The 16847-nt window shown below is 41.9% G+C and overlaps 1 protein-coding gene across 1 annotated transcript in view; it reads left to right on the top strand.

Annotated features, from left to right (window-relative positions):
* LOC311056528 (phosphatidylinositol-binding clathrin assembly protein-like) overlaps window positions 1-13495 on the top strand; it is a 35691-nt gene extending 22196 nt beyond the window's left edge. The window contains exons 11-19 of the mRNA XM_084073215.1: window positions 1222-1355; window positions 2153-2250; window positions 3181-3297; window positions 3747-3777; window positions 4879-5020; window positions 8674-8697; window positions 9042-9098; window positions 9538-9660; window positions 13363-13495. Of these exons, the coding sequence (XP_083929341.1) occupies window positions 1222-1355; window positions 2153-2250; window positions 3181-3297; window positions 3747-3777; window positions 4879-5020; window positions 8674-8697; window positions 9042-9098; window positions 9538-9660; window positions 13363-13377 (741 nt within the window). The 3' untranslated portion in view covers window positions 13378-13495. The remainder of the gene's footprint in view (window positions 1-1221; window positions 1356-2152; window positions 2251-3180; window positions 3298-3746; window positions 3778-4878; window positions 5021-8673; window positions 8698-9041; window positions 9099-9537; window positions 9661-13362) is intronic.
* Window positions 13496-16847: the final 3352 nt, after the last annotated feature.

The raw sequence follows: 16847 nt of genomic DNA, 5'->3' as shown, positions 1-16847 counted from the left end.
GTTTAGAACAACCATTTACTAGGCATTCCCCCTATCTTTGTGATGTTATGTGATTTGTAGCAAACAGTACTCCTTAGCAAAAAACACCACTGTTTCTGTGTGCCGCTGGGTGATACGATGCTATCATGCTTGTCCATCTGCTTGTTGTTCTTTCCCCCCCCCCCCTCTCCTGAGTCCTGCACAGAACACTATAATTAATGCATACGTTGTTCTGTGTGCTTTCGCTTCCATTTGAGCAGAAAAACCTATTAGATGTTCGTGTAGCGAAATAATTACATAGCTTGTTTGAGGTCGTGCGTGCGCCAATCTGGAAAGCGTTAGGCATTGGCATTCTTTTCTGCTATGCACATCTTTGTTGATGTGTTGTCAAAGAACATTGGCTGCTGCATTGATCTAGCGCTGAACTCCCAATGACTAACAGCACTGCACAGAAAATAGAACAGGGATTCTGCACAGTCCAAGTATGTATGTCCTGTCAGGCTGTGGTAGGGTTTTGTTGGAGAAAGGAAAACCCCAAAAAAGAGAGGGGGGGGGGGGGCGTTATTAAAACCATTAAGACCGGGAACGCATCTGTGTAATTCATTTTATTTCTTTGGCTATTCAAAAATAGCAGATATACCGGTGTCGAATATTAGCCAGGCTCATAGCGCGGCACTGAGTGCTGCTCTATGAGCTTGTAGATCTGCTATTTTTGGGGAAAAAATCACGCAAATGTGTGCAAATATTTGAATATATCTTTTTTTCAAGCATTTTTTTTAACTCAGATCTTTGCTTCTCAGGTCCCTGGAACAAAATATTTTACAAATGTTTAAAATATATATTTTCAAAGATTTGCACAAATGTTCACGATTTTTCAAAAATAGCCAAAGAAATCTAAAATGACAGAGATGCGTTCTCGGATTGAATGGGTTAAATGAGTCCAAATTAATTAGAAAATGCACGGTGTGTGAGGTAACAAATTCACTAAAAAGCATCGAGCAAACATTCGTTGAAGGCGACGGAAAAGAGGAGAGAGAGAGACAATTTTCACCACGGGTGCTGAAGTTATCTGAGGCAAAGGAATTAATAGCATTTCAGCGCCGCATAAAAGTATTCCATGCATCCCCTCTGCAAATCATGCGTTATATATACAGTATGCTTACTGCAAGGCTCTTTACCAACACCCCCCCCCCCCCCCCCTCACTCTCTCTCTCTCTCTGTGTCTCGCCCCTTCTCGTCCAGGAGGATGGTACCAAGGTGAATGACATCCAGACGCCCAACGTGTCCCCCAGCCCCCAGTCAGTGGGCAGTGCCAACAGCAGTGGTGGAGCCACTGATCTCTTCTCCAACTCACCCATTGTACCCATCAGCAACCAGTAAGACAGCAACACTTATGCCTCTCACATATTCTGCTCTGTTCCTTTCTAATCCAAATAATGATTATAAAATGAAACAGGGTTAAAGTGATTAAACAGATTTTGATGGTATACAGTATATATATTAAGGGATAGTTCACCCCCAAAATGACTTTTTTTCCTATCGATTAGTCACCCCATGGAGACTTTAATTCATAGATATTTCTTTGTTGTTGTCGCATTCCTAAGCCAATACTTTGATGACCGGCAGCAGTTCCGGTAGGAGACACGAAAGAGTCCCCTTTGTGTCTCCTACCGGAACCGCTGCCTACCCGTCCGCTGGTCATCAAATTATTGGCTTGGGAATGCAACAAAAACAAATAAATATCCATGAATTCAAGGCTCCATGGGGTGACTAATCGATAGAAAAAAAAAGTCATTTTGGGGGTGAACTATCCCTTTAAAAGATTTTTCTGGGGACCCGTTTTAACCCCCTCAAGGACACCAGGGGGTCCCCGGACCCCACTTTGAGAACCGCTGCTTTATGCTATCGCTTTATCCTCCTTTCTTCAATACCAGCCTTCGATATGAAGGAATCCACTTAAATGTAATAGCGCCAGGGATAATTAAGTGTACTACTTAATGTTAGCTCAATCTCAGTGTAGTGATGTAGCAGGAAATGAAGGTCAGTTAAGGTAGTGCTTAAATCTGTGTCGTAATGTGCAGCGCTCATCATAATGGTGAGTTGTGTGTGCTTTCAGCTGGGAACTAACCGGTGCGTCTTCACCCTCTCCTTCGTCTTCTCTCCTCCTCTTCAGTGTGCCAAATCTGACCAGTGAGCTGTTCACCCTCCAGCCTAGCTTCACCCCTATCCAGACCACACACACTGTGCCCAACAATAACAATGCCTGGGGAGGTACAAACACACAGACACACACACACACACACGCACAAACACACGTTTTACTATACTTGTGAGGACCTCAACATTTTAGGACTGTTAAATGGCATTAAGAATGCCATTTATTTTTTGCCACTTTCAACCATAAGCCTAAAGCAGAAAAATAGCCGCTCTACAAGCTTACATAGAGCTTGTAGTTCTGCTATTTTCGTTGCACGCTCCCCAGTGTGCAACTTAATTATAAATCTGGCATACCTCTAACCCCAATCCCTAAACCTAACCTCTAACTACCTAATCCTAACCCTGACCCCAACCTGAAACTCCCCAAATCTGTTTCAACCATAAAACAACAATTTCTCTTGTGAGGACCATTTCTCACCAACTTCTACTATTCAAGCGCATGCATGCACGCACGTGCACTAGGGGTGTGCCGATACACTAATTTCACCAAACGATACAATACGATATTTGGCTCACAACTTCCTCACAACTTCGATACGATACGATACGCACTTTTTTATTATGAAAATATATGGGGGAGAATAAAAGCAAATGTGAAAACAAATAATTCTGTTTTTGCATTATTCAGACATTATTGTTATTGTAAAAAAAAAAAAAATATATCAAAACGATATATTTTTTCCCAAAACGATACATATCGTCACGAAAACGTATCGCGATATATCGTGGGACGATATATCGGCACACCCCTAACGTGCACACACACACACACACACACACACACACACACACACACACACACACACACACACACACACACACACACACACACACACACACACACACACACACACACACACACACACACACACACACACACACACACAGATTCATACAGTGACAGTGAAATGTGATTGGCTCATCCTGTCTCCTCTACTCGCCTCTCTCCTTTCATGTCACCGTGGTAACCTGTTTGACGGACAGGTGATCTGCTGAAGCCGGCCATGCAGACTCATCAGATTCACAGCCCCGCAGCCCCGTTGCACTCTGGGAAAATGCTGCCCAACGATCTGGACTCCTCCTTAGCCAACCTAGTCGGCAGTGAGTGTCTCCCCATGCATTATAGTACAGTGGTTCCCAAATGTTTTAGCTCGAGACCCAAATTTGATGTCGCCCCGGGACCCAAACTAGTGAAAATAGCCGATCTACGTACAAGCAGACAATGCGTCGACGCGCTGTCGGCTATTTTCACTACTTCTTAAAAGTTTTAACATTTCTGGAATTTCTTTGATTAAAAAATATATATTTATGAAATTATTTTGAACAATGTTTTATTTTTATTTGATGGATTTTTTTATAAAAAAAGATATGATTAAATTAAGAAAAGATTTATATTTACTCACGACTGATGAAAATGCATCCACGACCCACAAATGGGATCCCGACCCACTGTTTGGGAAACACTGTTCCAGAAAATGTGTCTTTGTCTCTAAAGTTGCCTAATTACTGTCTTTGTCCGTCTCATACATTGTGTCTCCTTCTTTGCTCAGACCTGCAATTCGGGGGGACGCCAGCCAAAAAGTGAGTGGACTTTTTGAATCTTAATCATGACTCTTCTGTCTACCACAATCTGTCTTTTCGCTGTCATCCGATTGAAAGCCACAATCTTTAAGTTATATATCTGTTGCCTTTCCCGATGGAGAATGGTAAATTGCAATGGTGTCCGAATCATAGACTGTTCAAAAATATTGACGGCACCCATTAGTTTCTACAGACCCGTTTTGAAGCCACTTGTTCAGTGAAAAATGGCTGCGAGTGCAACCGCAACCAGAGTGCTATTGGTGGTGAGTAGGGAGCAAGGGGTCAGTCACAAGCCCCGAAAGCATAACCTGCTTTATCATAAATGTTTTAATTACTGGGACCATAATTTACAAAAACACATATCATGCCGTGTGAAAGAAGACGTGTAACTAGCGATTGAAAACATAAAGTCTTCATGAAAAGGTTTACTAACTAAGGTAATAAAACCATGTGTAAAGTTGCGTCAAGTCCCCATTGACTTCAATGGAATTAAAATGATTTTGCAGCTGGAGGAGGCGAATCAGCGCCAGCTGCTGGGCCATTAATGAGAACTGCAGTGTTTTTATTACTTCCGTATTGGCTTCATTTCCAAGAACGAACCTTTGCCGCCTGGTCCGAACTACAATAAAGATGGCGGCACATCTAGTGTCCAATAGGGCATAGCAGTGGCGGCCATGGATATAAACCCCATTCAGTTTTCCCATAGAGATTTAAGAAAAAGATTTATATAAATCATTTTAATTAAGCCTGGATGGAAAATGGGTTTTCCTATCTGTGGCACCACAAAATGGCCACCACTGCTATGCCCTATCCTATCCCATGCACTGTCTGCATCAAATAGCTGTATTTTAAGCGTCTACATTTCTCAATGGAAGAGTAGGGAGGCTACCTCCTACCACTGCAGATGTAATAGTTATATCGTATTAACATACTCTATCATACAGACTCGATTATTCATTAAAATAAGGTCCCGGATTGTATTTTTAACACACGACTGTGTCCTCTCCCTGGCTCTCTCTCTCTCTCTTTTTTCGGCCTCTGCCTGCACATGGGCACATCTGCACCTGTGCGTATGTATGTGCTGCCATGTGCGTATACCAGACCAGAGCTCCAGTGGAGCCAGCTTGTGGAGAAAAAGCCAACAGGCAGTAATGGCTGGCAATCCAAGACCATGTGTACCAGCACTAACTGGACTCACGCCACCCACCAAATGGCACCTGCACCCATGCCCGTCCCACAGATGGTAAAGCGCACGCACGCACGTACACACACACACACACACACACACACACACACACACACACACACACACACACACACACTGTGTCTCTCTCTCTCTCTCTCTCTCTCTCTCTCTCACCAACAAAAACTGTTGACCTTGGTCGGTCAGACCCAAATATTTTGACTGCAAGTGGTAAAGTAACAAATTCATTGCCAGGTAAATAAGAAAGAAGGTAAGGAGACAAATAGTGTTTTTATGATAACGAGAGAGATAAGAGCAGGGGCGGCGGGGCAAAAATGATAAAGAACGTCAACCTACATTGAACCTAAACATCAAAGAGCAACAGCCTGTCATAGATAAAGTGAAAAATCACCATATACAGTACAAGTATGTGTTTTTGGTCAAGTATTAGCAGAGTCACTTCGGGACACTCAGTGAAGGTTCCTTACGTTCTGCTGCGGTCAGGTATATTGGAAGGAGCTTGCTACAATAATGTTTGTCACGCTCACTTATACTCACCTCCAGTTAGTTAGTTAGTCACTCCCCTCTCTATATATTTATACAGCCATCTCCATCTGTCTTCCTCTCTTAACCCATTAAGACCTGAGGCCCATTCTGAGTACTTTCTAAATCAGTAGTTTCCTTTTCGTGCCAAGGGCCTCAAAAACTCCTTTTCCCCTCTATACACTAAACCTCTTTGCCAAAAATAGCCGATCTACAAGCTCACAACGCCTCGCAGTTCGAGTCGTTGTGAGCTTGTAGATCTGCTATTTTTGGCTAATGTTCCCCTCAGAAAAGGAATTCTAGGGTTCAAGTGTAAAAAAAAAAATCCCTTCACACAAAGATTTGGCGGACCCCCTATAGTAGCTCTGAGGACCCCTTAGGGGACCCGGACCCCCTGTTGAAGACCCCTGGAATAAATCATACGACTGTGTAAAAGCTACAAATTGATGGACATGAAAAGTTCTCTTTGTGATGAAAAACGGATCTCACTAAACATTTTCAAAATTGCATAATGGTATTTGAATATTGTTATGTAACGTATTTTTGGTTCAGAAGCTAGCTAGATTAGCTTAGCTTGACAAGACGATCCAATGCGAGCTGACGAGAACACACCCGAGACACACAACCCAGGACGGGGTGGTCCCCCAGGTGGAACACCCAGTTTTTAGCAAGTCCCTTGGACAAACTGCTGTCAAAAGGCATGTTATGTACCAGAAATGTAGTGATGTCGTTTTTGCCAAGTTACCCAGCTACATGGTGAATTGGGTCATTTTCATATCTACTCTGCCTTTTATGTACTGTACACCACAGTTGTTAAGTTGCTTGATAAAATATTTAGATACTTGATATTCATTTGCTCGACTCACCACCTTCCTATATAATTCAAACTCCTTGTACTTCTTGTGACTTTTGCATAAAACATCACACACTATTTATTTATTTTCAATCATATTAAGGCATAAGAGCAGGGGTCATCAATGTGTCCGCAAACAGCCAAATGTGTCCGTGGCAAGACTTGTCCGTGTCCGCTGCAAAGCTTTGATTTAAATAAAGAAATTACTAGAGTCAGTATACAGTGGCTGACTTGTCTCCAGGTTTTCTTCAGAATAGATAGGACACATATTTAATTAATGCAGAAATACCAGTGGTGCAAATTAACAAAGTACAAGTACTTTGTTACAATACTTTATTTGAGTTTGTAGCCTATTCATCACAACTTTCACTTTTACTTCAATAAATTTAGAATATGACAATTATTCTTAAAGTGCTTACACTGATTTTGATGCTATTAAGAAGTTTTGCTGGGGACCCTCTGGAGCCCCCTCAAGGACCCCTGGGGGTCCCCAGGCTCCACTTTGAGAACCACTGGCATAGGGTGCCAGTACACCCAGATACGCCATTCCAAAAAAATGTCTTCCATGCCAATGAATGACCTGATTTTAACTTAGTTAAACAGGATAAGAGCTGGGTTTCCGAAATGTCCTTTGACATTAACACTCTAATAAAGACACTGCCAGGCGGACAGGTATTCAAACCTTGTTAAACCAGGCCCCTAATGACTGGGCCTGTCTTTTTTAAGCTTAGATATTATAATGACCGGTGGATGATGTTATTGACAATTCTTGCTGTCTCTGATTGTCTTTAATGCTTAGAAAGGTTCAAAGCCATCAGTTCAATTTAGAAAGAAGAAGAAAGTGAAGCAGACATAAGTACAGAGATGGCCATGGAAATAATAGTAATTAACTTTACTTTTGAAGCAATATTTTAAAATGGGTTACATATTGCTCCATCTACGCCTTCCCTCTCAGCTTTCCTACTTAATATCTTAATAAAATAAACTACTAGGGATGAGGACTAACCACTCTCCCTCTTTAAAAACAGAGCATGTGTTGGTATACATTTAGGGCTGTGTTTCTGGTAATATTATTGACCACTCATTTTGTATGTATGTCGGGAAAAAAAATAGCTTGAGGAAAAAGTCCATCACAAGCCGGCATGTTGATGACCCCTGCATAAGAGGTAAACCCGGTATACTGTTGCTAAAAGAATGCTTTGTTGAAAAGGAAGGTCTTGTAGTCCTGTCTTAAACACACCAACCGACTGTGGTGCTCTCAAGTGGTCAGGGAGGGCGCTCCACAGTCGAGGAGCAGCTGAGCAGAAGGCCATGTTAAATGAATGGGGAGACCTTCATTTTTTGATTAGTTCTTTCATTATGTTAGTATTTTCTGTAATGTAATCAACCTTGCATCAAGGAGTTGCATGAAATCCTTGAATGCATGAAATATATATATATATTTTAAATGTAGGTCAATGAAGGGCAATATCAATCAGAAATTGAATCAGGGTCACATGTTTTCAATTGAGGTTTACATGGAGCTTGAAGTCAAATTGTCTTTTATAGAAGTCTGATCAAATTCATATTAAAATACTTAAATATTGAATCAGCAACATAAAAATTGACTTGGGTGTACAAGAAAGTCTGAGTAGACATTAAAATGATTCCAGAAGTGTTTTAAAGTGAAATTCCCCTTTAACCATTTAAACCCTTGCGTCCTTAATTGTCTGGCTAAATTAGCCGCTAACATTCAGTGAAAGTAGCAGATCTATAAACTAATCTACAAATTGATCTACAAGCTTGCAGATCAAGCTTGTAGATATTTAGCATAGAGCGAAAAACAGGAGGGGGCCTAGTATAGAGCCCTTGGGAATCAAGTCAACTACGACTACTACTATTAAGTATATGGTTTTAAGCTAGTATCTTAGTTACTTATAGCTAAACTACTGCCCAACACTGCTGATAATACATACTGTATTTCTGTATATATATATATATATATATATATATATACACAAGCCTTTCCTTTATGTACCAAGGTGACAGTCCCCTTTCACGAAACCAAACAGCATGACAGCACATATTTCGAGTAGGTATACTGAGAAGAGACTCTACAGAGGTGTAGATTCTGAGTGGTATGGTCAAGGTTGTCTTCTCTACCCAAGAGTAACACAGGCATTGTGAATGGGTACACTATAAGCTGTTTTTAGAGTGCTATTTCATTCAATGGGCTTTAGTTTACCTCCAATGCTACAGTAAAATATAAACTGTAATATAAAGTATAATAACAAAAACTAAAGAAGATTTTCTTTTTCCCCCAATTGTATCTTTACAGAATGGGATGATCTATACTGGCTATGTAAGTACTGCATAGTTCTTCACTCCCCTAACCTCATGCTTCCTGATTTGCCTTGCAAATTAAATATTTATTTTAAGTCTTTTATCTTCACCAAATCCCATTTCTTGCAAGTGTCTCAGGCTGTTGTTGCATGTACACAAACTGTTATTCGCTTATTTTACTGTCTTGGCACCGTTGTTTTATACCCGCTGTGGTCCTTATCCAAATGAAAACATTATTCTACTGCTGCACTTATTGTAGGTTGCTCTGGATAACAGCAACTTGTAAAATGTAACAGCACTTAAAATGTAAATGAAAGTATTGTCAAGTACTGGTTGAACTACAAAGTCAAAATTACTCTTTAGGCTCCAGCACCAGTGGCTTTTCCTATGACGACACCCCAAGTGCCTGTGTATGGAATGGTAAGCAGCCCCCTTCTCTCCTCTATCCCCACTTAAGCCTGATTTAAGGGGGAGTTATACTAGTTGTGTGCCAGTATTGTGCACCGAAAATAGACGACCTATAAGATCACAATGTATCGCACTGCGACACAGTTTGTGAGCTTGTAGATCTGCTATTTTCAGTGCGTGACATGCCACGAAACCAAGTATAGATCAGGAATTACACGCCATCGCACAATGTTGTCGCTTGCCGAAAATAGCAGCATTGAAACCATTGTGTGATAAGAGTTTAAATTGAGACGTGTACTACTGTAAAGTAACAGATTGTACATTCATACATGTACCTTTAATCAGTCGTCAATCATGAGAACCAATCTTACATGTTGGAAAAACGAGTAGGCGTTGATTGGCCCTTTCTATCCACGTCTCCTCTCCTATTCTCGCCCTGTCTCCTGGCTAGCTCCCTCCTCAGATGGGTCATCATCAGATGGGAGGTGTTCAAATGATGGCCCCTCAGCCTGTCATGTACAACCAGCCCGTCCTCAGACCCACAAACCCTTTTGGACCCATCCCAGGGGCACAGGTAACATGCACATGCACATGCGCACGCGCACGCGCACGCGCACGCGCACACGCACACGCACACGCGCACACACACACACACGCACACACACACACACACACACAGATGAAAGTCATATTTGTAACCCCTTTTATAACCGACAACTTGTCCTAGGCAAAGCTTGTGAGTTTGCTGCCATCTAAAGGTTGAAAATCGGCTAGTGCAGGGATGAGCTTTGATTTATTGATTATTTTTTTTGTTAGTTTTTTTTTTTACAAAAACGTATATACATGACCTAATGTTTGTACACATCTGTCAAAAGTATAAAACACAGAAAAGCTTGAGAACTTATTTCCATTGTAGTCCTTTGAGTACAAACAAGTGTGATGTAAGGTGTAGGTGCTGCCAATGTGATCATGCCAAGTAAGGGATAATGAACAGCGGGGTGGTCATTATTGAGAAATAAACCCTGACAAGTTGATGCCGGTAGTTTTGAATCACCCTGAAGGGATTTATTTCTCAATAATGCCGCCTCACCGCTCATTATCCCACTTATTACACGGGTACTTAATAAAATAACAATAATACAATAACAATAACGCAACACAGAGTGCCACGCTACGAGCTTGTATATCTGCTATTTTTTGAAAAATCGTGAAAGTTTGTTTCTATATCAGTGGTTCTCAAACTTTTTCATGTCAAGGACCCCCAAAATGTATTTGGCCGCGGACCCCCATCTCAAAATATGTTGTTCCAGGGACCCCCAGAAGCAACGATTTTAGTTAAAAATGTATATATATATATATATTCAAAGATTTGCATACATTTTCATGATGTTTTTCCCGGTGCCGTGCTATGAGCTGATAAAATGACACAGATGCGTTCCCCTCCTGGTCTTAATGGGTTAACCAAGCCATGTAACAATTGACAGTAAGTTATAGTGTCAATGCTTGCTCATTGGCACACCTAAGTCTACCGCACCCTTTTAAGATTATTAGCTTTACATCGCAGCATACCAAGCTCAACCCAGCTCTTTAGATGATTGTTAACCTTTAGCTGGCAGCAAACCTGCTTTCATGGTTTGATGAACAGTCTAGTCTGTCTTGGGACACCTTGGGAGCAGGGCCGCATTAAGGCCCCTCAGGGCCGTGGAACTACACAAAATCAAAGCCCCCCCCCTCAACATTAATCGGACAATATTGGGTGCGTTCACGCGCACTTGGTGCACGTGCCACCGCCAGCACGATCGGCGCTGACACAGGCACTGGGCACTTCCAACTTCAGTCTATGCTATAACTACAGTGTCTATCATTACAAATTACATTTATTATTAAGGAGGTTACTTTATGGTCATTATAGTCGTAGGCTACAAGACATATGGTGATGAGATGGGTAACAAATGTTTCATACTTATTTTCTTATTCTTCATAAGAAATTCAACAATTCAAGTTTAGAATTGAGAAAACAATACTCAGCAGAGATGGGAAAACTCACTTTCTTTACTTAAAGTAGAAGTAGCCTCAGATATATTTACTTATGTAAAAAGCGACTTTAGTAAAAGTACTCATTCAACTAATTACTCAAGTAAAAGTACAAAAGTACAGGCTCTGAAATGTACTTGAAAAGTTCAAGTAAAAAGATCCCCACCAAACATGTGACAATCATGCAAGTAGACCCACCTCTTGAAGTCTACCGCAGTGGTTCTCAACCTTTTTACCACCTCAGAAAATAATATTATGGCTCACCATTATGACTGACTGATGTTAAAATACAGTAGCGTAGACCTACTACCCCATCCTATTCAGCTATTTGTACAGTACAAATGTATTAAGAATATGTCATTTAGATTTTCACAGTGTACATTATGGTAGCACTAAGACAGACAGACAGACAGACAGAAGATGACATTAACAACCATGAGCTACATTATTCAAACACAGCACGTGAGATACAGTCTAAGCTAAGCCTACTTCAAACAAACACACACACGCACACACATCTTCATTGTAAGATTAGCTCACCATGCTGCGCCGAGGTTCAAAGAGTTTAACGCACGGCACTTCCAAAGTTTGTACAATGTTTAAGTCACAGGAGCTGGTTTTCATATCGTAAATATGAACATTGGCCCAAATCTTGAGTTTAATCCACATGGTTCTTGTTTATTTGTGTTGCTGTCACAGACCATGATAGCAAAGTCATACTGGTTATCAGAAACAAACTTACGCTAAAAGCGGAGGATTTCAAAATAAGAGCCAATTGTCTACTTACAGGAAGTAGAAGTGACACATCAGTACCAGCGACGGTATGCAAGAGGTTTGCATCTGTTCTGCCGCGCAACATTAAAACTAAAGCAACATATGTTTCTAGATATATATAATTCACGCAGCAGGGCCCGAATGTATACATTTTTATAAATAATAATAAGAATATATATATAATATTATAATAAAATAATATAAATTAAAAAAATTACAATAATATATATATTTTTTAAATACATAATTCACACAGGGCCCCTGCAGGCTGCAGGCCGTGGAACACAAGTTCCACTAAGTTCCACGGTTAATGCGGCCCTGCTGAAATTTAAATTATGTTCAGAAATTGTTCAAAAATAGCCAATCCACGTTGCCATGCGACACTATTGTTGTAGTAATATAGTGCATACGTTGTTAAAGTTCTATCTCTCTCTTAAGGCCAGTCCAACATGCAACTACTTGCATAATCCCCAATGAAGTGTGAGTCATGACCGAAAGAATAAGATCGTGGATACAAGTGGCCGAAATGAGTTTTCTCAGACGGGTGGCCGGCCGGCCTCTCCCTTAGAGATAGGGTGAGAAGTTCAGTCATCCGTGAGAGATTCGGAGTAGAACCGCTGCTCCATGACTTGGAAAGGAGCCAGCTTAGGTGGTTTGGGTATCTCGTACGGATGCCTCCAGAGCGCTTCCCTATAGGAGGTCCTCGCTGCGTGTCCCACTGGGAAGAGACCCCGGGGCAGACCAAGGACCAGATGGGGGGATTATACCTCCACACTGGCCTTGGAACGCCTCAGGGTCCCCCAGGAGGAAGTTGCTAATGTTGCTCTGGAAAGGGAAGTCTGGAAATCTCTGTTGGAACTGTCTGTTACCCCCGCAATACGATTCCGGATAAGCGGTTGAAGATGGATGGTTTGATTTGCAAGGAGTTGCATTGGTGTGGACTGGCCTTAAAACTGTTATGTTGCAAGGAGTTGCGACTAGTTGCATTGGTGCGGTCTGGCCTTAAGACAGTCAGCTCTTAAAAAATAACAGTGAAATAAAACCTCCCAAGTGGTTGTTCAAGGCTTTAGCTGGCCAAACACTCATACTGTAAGAACCCATCCAGTTTAATTTGACACTTTATGCAAACACATCATTTCATACAGTATAGTTAACCACATAAGCCCTATATACTTAATCATATCGCAGAATACCGATCTACAAGCTCACAACTCGTTGCATCGCAAGCCGCTGTGAGCTTCCATGTCGACTATCTTCACTATTATTGTACATTTTGATTTTTTTTTTAAAGTGCTTGAACATCTTTAATGGGTGCCAAAATAGGAACGCCAGGTTGAATGTGCTTAAGTAAGCAAGCCGGCTTCTTGGAAGGCTCTCTGGAGAGGTTGTGTTGCTAGCTCTGTGGCAGTTAATATATGCTCGTCAATAGACATGATGGCACAATAAATTACAACTCCATTGTCTACAGATGCACTTCATGTAGGGACGATGGCGCGACTGAGGCAGCAAAGCCGAAAGAGGAGAGGAGAGGGAGAGTTGAAGCAAACCAACCCAGAACCAAATCCAGTGCAGGAGGAAGGAAGAAGAGGAGAAAGAGGTAGAGGGAAGGGCGGAGTGGGAGAGAATTATAAAGAATCGAGGACCAGAGGATGGATAACAACAGACTAGAACGAAAACACTAAGTCTGTTTGCTTTTCATCCGTCCTCTTCTCTCCTCTCCCCCGTGCGGTTTTACCAACCCCTTTCCTCTGTTCTGTGAGCCTGGGACATCGGAGCACCACATCAGGCCTGCCCCACACCCCATCCATCCTGTTTGATCTGTTGTTTCTGAATGGGCAATGTTCTGTCTGCTGAAATGAAATTGATGCTGATAATGGCTAACGATGATTGCTTCAATGACTTGACAGCCATGTCAGTCAGTGTGGGAGCTTTGTGACCCAGACCATCCCCCCTCCCCCCCACCAACACCCTTTTCCTGATGAATTTCCTGCAAAAACACCTGCCCCCTACATCCTGTTCCACACTTCCCTCGCTGTCCTGCACCTGCCCCACACTCGGCGGACACATGTCTCTTTCTCTGATTGGATTGTTTGCACGCACTTTACTAAAACGTGAACTTTGCCAAGGGTGTATGTACGTGTTGGTGATTTTAGCATCGTATTCAAAACCACTCCGCTTCCTGCTTGTGTGTCAATCCATCACAACCACGATCACCATCTGATGTCGGAAGTAACATGGATGTGTGCGTATGCGTGTAACAGGAGTTTTACCCCCCCTCCCCCCCACCACCACTATTTGAGTGTACTGTATCAACATTGCAACTTAAGTCTATCTTTGAACTTATTAGTTCCATTTTGTTTGTTGCCAACTTCACATCATGACTATTACTTGGATAGATGGTAGTTTGTATGCATGCCTGTGTGTGTGGAGATGGGTGGATGTGTACGTATGTATGTTTTTGTTTACTTTTTCATTCCTATGTAGAGATGTCAGGTACCTGATGTCACTGACTGTTGTGTAATATTTTTCCAGGTATCAAATTGTTACTGCACTGGAAATACTGATGAAAGCACTGAGCCAGACCCAGGCATTACATTTGGATGTAAACAAACCTCATACACTCACTAACTTTGCTACTTGGGGACTTGTTTTTGTCTGTATTACATATTCTCTTATTTCGTCTGCAGCTGTGCGACAACATGCAATCTCAAATGTGTGTCCCCCCTCCCCAGTTATCTAGACACGGTTTAGAAGCCGTGTCTGCTGTATAATAGTCCTGTACTTTGTGAGTCAGTGTCTGGATTCTCTAAAGAATCCTATTTTCTTTTTTTTCTAGTTTTGTGATGTTACCTTTTTTTTATTTTACCCTTACTGCTCTGAACGGTAGCGAACAATGCACTGAGAGCCAGATGGCGAGATGACTGGATGTTAGCGAGGAAGTTATTCTCGGTCTTGCCAATCAGAAACAGTCTGAGACTTCCTGACGATAACACCAGTCCCAAAATGGTGTCCTCCCCCTGGCACTGAGCATAGGTCCTGTCCAGAAATTACTTTATCTCATGTCCACGTACTCTTACACACTTGTGAAGGGCACAATAAAACTGGGCAAGAGTAAATTACTGTAGTAGATGTTGCACTTCCGTCAAGTGGCATTTAGTGGACAGGACCACTAAAGGTCCACGGGACAAGTCAAAAGTACGGAGGAGCAGATCTTAGTAAAGTAACTGATGTCTGTCGCAAACAACCCTAGTAATGTCCACAGTGATTTTAGATGGACTCGGCCAAGACAGGGAGACGTGAGGATTTTAAATCTCAATGTGACTTTACTGGGTTGTGAAAGTATAAGACTTACAGACAGTATATATATATATATACATATATATAGCACAAACCTTCAAAGAGGGGACAACGCTCTGCTGCACAAAAACCTAAAACCATTGCTGGGATGTACAGTTGAAAGGGGGCAATAATTAGTTGGGAGGAAGTCGTTTTCTATTGATTGTTGTATGTACATGTACTGTATGTATGTGTGTATGTATGTACACACGCCATCCCATTGAGATAAACAGGGTCATGTTCTATGGTGAGGCCGCAGAGCCTCCTGTCTGTACTGCTGTGTTTAGAGTTGAACGGTGACTCGCGAGGTGTTGGTGTGTACTAACTTAGCAATGTGTGTCGTTACCATGTCTAAGTCTGTACAGCGTAGCATCATTCTGTTCCAAGGCTCTGGGATCCCTTATCAGCAGGGGAGAAATTAATCATGGATCTCTTGGCCAACCTACAGTAAAACAAACATCTCCAGGCTGCTGTGGCTATACATGCTGGTGGCTCCAAACAAATTGCTTTTAGAATTGCCACTGTAACATCTGGAAGGCAGGTGAATAATGATTATGGGTCTAGTGGTCTATCTGAACTTGCCGTTAAGCCTAAAGCCAATCTCAGTCCTACATACTGTAACTGCAGCTACAACTCCACTACCAGCCGAGAGATCATTGTTGGAAAACCTCGGGTCACCAAGCAGTCAGAGATTCTCCAGTGATAATGACACATTTCACTGAATGTCTATAATGAGCGGCGAGCTGACCTTTTGTATGTTATTTGGAAGGAAATCGTCGTAGTTCTACCTTTCCCCATTACTCCTTGTTCCAGTGTTCTGTCTTTGTCTGCCAAATGTTCAACACAACAGTACGTCACCTTGCGTCTCACATCGCAAGCCCTGCTAGCCCAAACCTCCTGTTACAGTTTTGCTGTGTCCTCTGTATATAGGTAACGCACTTCATGTGTTTTTAGATGTGCTCTCTCTGTAAAGTAAGTGACCGAAGCCCCGTTTGGACAACGTACTGTATGTGGGACAATTTTATTGCTGTATCTGTGTTTTGGATGGTTGTATGTTGAAGGGGGTCATCCCTAGGGAACGGGGTGGGTGGGTTGATGTTTGTGTCCATCCCGACGAGGGGTAGGGGGGGTGGCGTGTCCAGGGGTCAACTCTATCACAACTGGTCTATACCAAGAGTGTCTTCATCACGGGAGCGGACAGAACAGGGTCTGTCCTCTTCAAAAACAGGAACATTTTTTTGCACCAAAGTCATCATCAAAGCGCAGCTTCTTATTCAAGGTCACTACGGATGGATGATATCAAAACTCTGAAATAATTTGCTTTCTTTTATTTTCCTCTTTTGATTTTAAGAGACAAAGAAACTGTCTTTTTTGCATGATTAAGTGTCGTCTTTTTATTGGCTTGTGTGCCCGGTAAAAGCATGACCATTGTGTGAACTCTCACTTACCGGTGTGTTTGGAAAATGTTTAGGAAATTTCTCCATGAGATTTTTTACTTACCTCTTGACATGAACGTTCATTGACATTCATAGCCACGCGTTTTACAAGATGTAGGCCAATTAACCGTTTGAAGGCTGTCTCGCATGCAGAAATGCAACTTGCAAATCCTCCCTCTCA

Source organism: Gymnoscopelus microlampas (genome assembly GCF_963454915.1).
Source record: "Gymnoscopelus microlampas genome assembly, chromosome: 12".
NCBI classification, from domain to species: Eukaryota; Metazoa; Chordata; class Actinopteri; order Myctophiformes; family Myctophidae; genus Gymnoscopelus; species Gymnoscopelus microlampas.
Note: the sequence above shows the minus strand (reverse complement) of the source record. Positions and strands in the feature narration are given on the sequence as shown.